We start from the raw sequence: 2,047 nt of genomic DNA, 5'->3' as shown, positions 1-2,047 counted from the left end.
GGGGGGGGGGGGCGTATTAGATAATGAAACACTTGGTATTGCCGGTTATTAAACATTGGTTTAATCCAGTTATCTAGCTGGTGTAATTACTCTAACTATAAAAGACTAATTAGACTGTTAAATCGGGTTAAGCTTTTTGTAACAAACATTTCTTGATTGAATGAGAATCACGTATCTCTCTTCTTCTTCAAGCTTCATCTCTCCTCCGACGTATCACTATTTTCCGGTTAATCGGAATTTATTACATACTTTGATATGTTTTTTTGGTTGTAATTTATTTATTTCGTTTTTGGTTTATATTTTAGTTTAAGTTATTATAAATTATTATTTTTAATAATTATAAAAATATTACAGAAATGAATGAATTAATTGATGTATTAACTTAAGATTTTATGTTCCATTGATTATGTGAATTAATTTGTTAAAATTGAAAATAAAAAGTGATGAGGTGGAGGAAAGAGAAGAGAGAAAAACCAACTTTATAAATATAGATTCAGTACATGAAACCATTATAACTCTTTTTTTTTTTTTAAAACATCAAACATTATAAATCTTATCACAGATAATTTATACTTTAAAAAAAAAACTGAGTGAATAGGTGAGAAAATAATAATAATGAAAACAAAATATATGATTCAATTCATTCGTCAACGTAGCTTACAAATCAATAATAGGGCCGGGGCTATACCCAAACCAAATGTGTTATATAACAAACTTTTATTTCATCAAAAGGCTCACAACGGCCTAAGAAACAGAGTATAAAACGTCACTAACGTAACATTACATCAGGAACTGAACTGCATAAATTAAAGATTAATGAGGCAATATACGTGAAATTACAGTATTATTAATAGTCGAGAGACTAACTTTATTATTTATCATTAAACAAACCAGTTTCGTATACTCAATGGACGACCACCAACTCTTGTTCATTCAGATAAGCATAGGAGTATAACATGATCCAAGTAGAATCGAAGACAATAACCCTTCTCCCCTCATTGAATCTTAAATCTTCTGAGATCTTTTGTCTTTGGATCGTAATAGTAAACACAGAGTGATCTTTTGCCATATTTATATGGCAAATAGTGCTTCATTGAGAAAACAAGTTTCCCTGTTCTGGTGGTACCTCTGAAAAAATACAGCATAGGCTCATCAACTATTTTTTTAAAAAGAGGGATCTCAATGTCGTTTCTTGACCAGGTTCCTGCGACTTCATTTCTAACCCATATGTGAAAGACTTTATCCCAATTCCACTTGTACAAAACGTCACCTGAAAATTGAGAGTCATCCACTAAGGCAACCGCACGATTGTAATTCACCAGTTCCCAACCAAGATCATCCATGCAACCCGACACATCCCAACCATTCTCAATGTTCATCATGTCCTCAGATAACTCAGTGACACTAAACTCTTCAGACCTCACGTTAAACATCATTACCAGACCTCTTCCAGTACTGGACCTAGCTCGATAGTACAAAACTCCCTCTTTGCATAGTCCTTGCGCAGTAGGAGTTGGAGAATGCTGATGCTCACATGTGATCAGTCTCCAAGCTGCTTCGTTCGTTCCTATCGTGAAAATATGTTGCTCATCCTTGGTTACTTCTGCTATGCATAACACCTTGTACACATCCGTGAGTTCATCGTATCCGAAGAAAAACATTAGGGCTGCGCTTTTGTTAGGCAGTGGGATCTCAGCTAAATGCTTATCCTTGTTCGTACCCGGATTGAAAATCATAAATTATGTCTTTAAACGAAGACATATCAAACCTCGGACGGGTGAAGAAGCCACGTATCCTGGGTCTGGAGAAAGAAGCACTTGTTGCTGACCAGAAGACAAAAATGGTTCCTCTTCTTGATAAACAGACTGAAACAACACTTCACTTATGTTTCTGGATGTCCTGGTTATTTGATATTGATAGACCACGAAGAACAATTGAGGCTTTGTCGTCGATCGGCTCAAGTAAACATCTATGAACTCTTTTGTGCGGATAAGAGAAGCCAAGTTCCTTGATGTGCATATGCATTTCATCAAGGTTTTCAGAGGCA

The 2,047-nt window shown here is 35.2% G+C and overlaps 1 protein-coding gene across 1 annotated transcript; it reads right to left on the bottom strand.

The window, feature by feature from the left end:
• On the bottom strand, positions 996–1,736 carry LOC104753768 (putative F-box protein At1g70960). The gene has a single exon (XM_010475969.1). It carries the CDS (start codon positions 1,734–1,736, stop codon positions 996–998), a length of 741 nt encoding a protein of 246 aa, XP_010474271.1.

This window comes from Camelina sativa, chromosome 16 (genome assembly GCF_000633955.1).
Source record: "Camelina sativa cultivar DH55 chromosome 16, Cs, whole genome shotgun sequence".
Classification (NCBI taxonomy): domain Eukaryota; kingdom Viridiplantae; phylum Streptophyta; class Magnoliopsida; order Brassicales; family Brassicaceae; genus Camelina; species Camelina sativa.
This window is presented reverse-complemented; position numbering and strand designations above follow the sequence as displayed.

Excerpts from the sequence above, each read along its gene's own strand:
- LOC104753768 (XM_010475969.1), bottom strand. The coding sequence starts at position 1,736 with ATGATTTTCAATCCGGGTACGAACAAGGATAAGCATTTAGCTGAGATC.